This window comes from Microtus ochrogaster, chromosome 1 (assembly GCF_000317375.1).
Source record: "Microtus ochrogaster isolate Prairie Vole_2 chromosome 1, MicOch1.0, whole genome shotgun sequence".
In the NCBI taxonomy this organism is placed as follows: Eukaryota; Metazoa; Chordata; class Mammalia; order Rodentia; family Cricetidae; genus Microtus; species Microtus ochrogaster.
The window spans coordinates 49840063-49842645 of NC_022009.1; the positions used below are offsets into that span (position 1 = coordinate 49840063).

Here is a 2583-nt window from a genome sequence, read left to right on the forward strand (position 1 = left end):
CTGCCACACTGTAAAAGGTCCTGAGCCATGTGGCTAGCACAGACAAGAATAATGGGCTAATATAAGTTTTAAGAGTTAATAAGAAACCTGAGATAATATAGTTAATGTAGACTCTTGTGATTTTCTGTAGAACTTAACAATTGAAGGAACTGTGCAGGACAGAAAACCTCAGACAACAACTTAGTGTTCAGTGCCGTTCTACCTTTAAATGGGTTTGTATGACCACTCTTACATATAATATAACAGAATATGATTGGAGTCAAGTTCAGGCACATTTATAGGGTAGTTGGCATACTTCTGCTTTATCTATGGACATATATTCCTCCCTTCACCAGAAAATCACTAACATGCTCACTGTGCACAAAATATGGTTGTCTCTGCTTCCTTCATTGTCTAAGGTGATATTGAGTATATATTTCAAGAATGAATAGTGAATTGCACCTCAGTTGATTTCCAGATCTCCATGAAACCCAATCTTTTCTTTGGTGTTGTTTGATAAATCTGTAACAGTGAATACTGAAGATGAAATGAAATGATAGACAAGCACAACTGATGATGTTCACAAGTACTCAACCATTCAAAATCACAAACACACTGTAGAACAAAGGAGAAAAACAGGTTGATATCCAATGGCCTGTGAGAGGGAATAACATATCAGTATGGTTTTATGTTTTATAAAAGTTTGAGACTGTGTGGCAGGTTTCTGAGACTGGGAAGGAAGTAAATTTGGGACCAGGGAATAATGCATTATCTCAGAACCTACCTCAATAAACATGTACATATATTGATTTGATTAATGATATTTCTGAAAAGTAATTTAATCATACTTGACCTACTTACAAAAATTATATTCCTGTATAGTGCATTTTGACTCATATCTAACACTCTAAAAGACTAGAACGTCTGTAGGACTACAGAACCAGAGTTAACTGTAAAACTGTAGTCATGTAACATTTAAGACTCCGAAGGAATTTTGTTTTCCCAGCAGTTATTGTTTGGACTTTACTACTCAAATAGTTCAGTTTATTAAACACTACCTTCAAAATGTCCCGTTCTCTAAGAATCCAGAGATGCATTTTTATTGTACTTCATAATCAGAGTTTTCACTTTTTTATTTTATTAATGAAGAAACATTTCAATGAATGTGATTGTTGGTGAAAAGATTGTGAAGGTATGGTGTACACTAAATCAGCATCCCTTCATTCACAGATATAATTTTGAAAAGTTCTTACAAAAATGTAAGAGACAAAACAAGATTCATAATGTTTGTTTCTGTGAATGTCTTAAGACTCATCTTCTCTGTCATGTCAGTCCCAGGGCAGCTTCCTGCTCTTCCAGGGTTATTGACACACTCAGGATGTGGTTGCAACACTGTGTCTTGCACAGTAATAGACCGCAGAGTCTTCAGATGTCAGGCTGCTGAGCTCCATATAGGCTGTGCTGGAGGATGTGTCTGCAGTCAGTTTGGCCTTACCCTGGAACTTCTGTGCATAGCCAGTACCACCATTACTAGGATAAATATATCCAATATACTCTAGGCCCTGTCCAGGACTTTGTTTCACCCAGATAATATAATAGCTAGTGAAGATGTAGCCTGAAGCCCTGCAAGACAACTTTATTGACATCCCTGGTTTTCCCAGTTCAGGCCCTGACTGATGCAGCTGTACTTGTGAGTGGACACCTGTGGAGAAAAAGACAGAGTAGATTGTCAGAGACATTGTCACCTCAGTCCCTGTCTTCTCCTCTGGTTTGGAATTAGAAATCCCTTACCTGTCATTACTGACACAAGGAAGAGAATGATACAACTCCATCCCATGGTGTGTGCCTTGTGTGCTCAGTGTCTGAGGAGAAGACACTGATCATTTGTTGTTGTCGGGTGTGGGCATTCCTATATTTACCATAATAGACTCAGGCAATTTGCATATTCAAGAACAGGGGACTTCTTAAATAAGCACCTAGTCCTGTTTGAGAAGGTGGTGGAGGACACTTGAGTCAAGCAACAGGATGTTGAAGTTCAAGTTCTTATCCTGTCTAAAGAAATGCATCTCATACCATTCCCTCAGCTCTGCAGATGCTTGGGGTGTTACAACAGGACCTAAGCTCTCAATAGATTTCTAGCCTGAGGCAGTTTCTCCACTTTGTGACAAGGATGTCATATTGACTTAGAGATGGTGGTTGTGATGATAATGGTGGAGACTGGAAATTTCAAATCTTTCTAAGTTTTGAGAAATTATAGCCTAATTTCATATATATATATATATATATATATATATATATATATATTTGCATACCAGAAATATTCATACAAAAACTGTCTGAAATGACCTAAATAAACATACCTCAGAAATATTTGCACATTAATGTTTAATGCAGCACTATCTACCACAACTTATGGAAATAAACTTTATGTCTGTCAGCAGAAGATTGCACCAAGAAGACATGGCTGTATGTGTGACACAACAGGACTAGGTCATCTGAAAGAATAAAGAACTTATATCACGTTTAGGAAAATCAATGTAACTGGAGATAACTGTATTAATTAAAATTATGTCTGAAATACAGATACTATATGAAACTCTAGTA

The 2583-nt window shown here is 37.0% G+C and overlaps 1 gene segment (V, D, J or C); it reads right to left on the reverse strand.

Moving 5' to 3' along the window:
- Positions 1–1352: 1352 nt before the first annotated feature.
- LOC102001399 lies at positions 1353–1820 on the reverse strand. The segment is given in 2 exon segments: positions 1353–1681; positions 1771–1820. Coding segments are annotated over 2 exon segments (375 nt in total).
- Between the last annotated feature and the right edge of the window lie 763 nt (positions 1821–2583).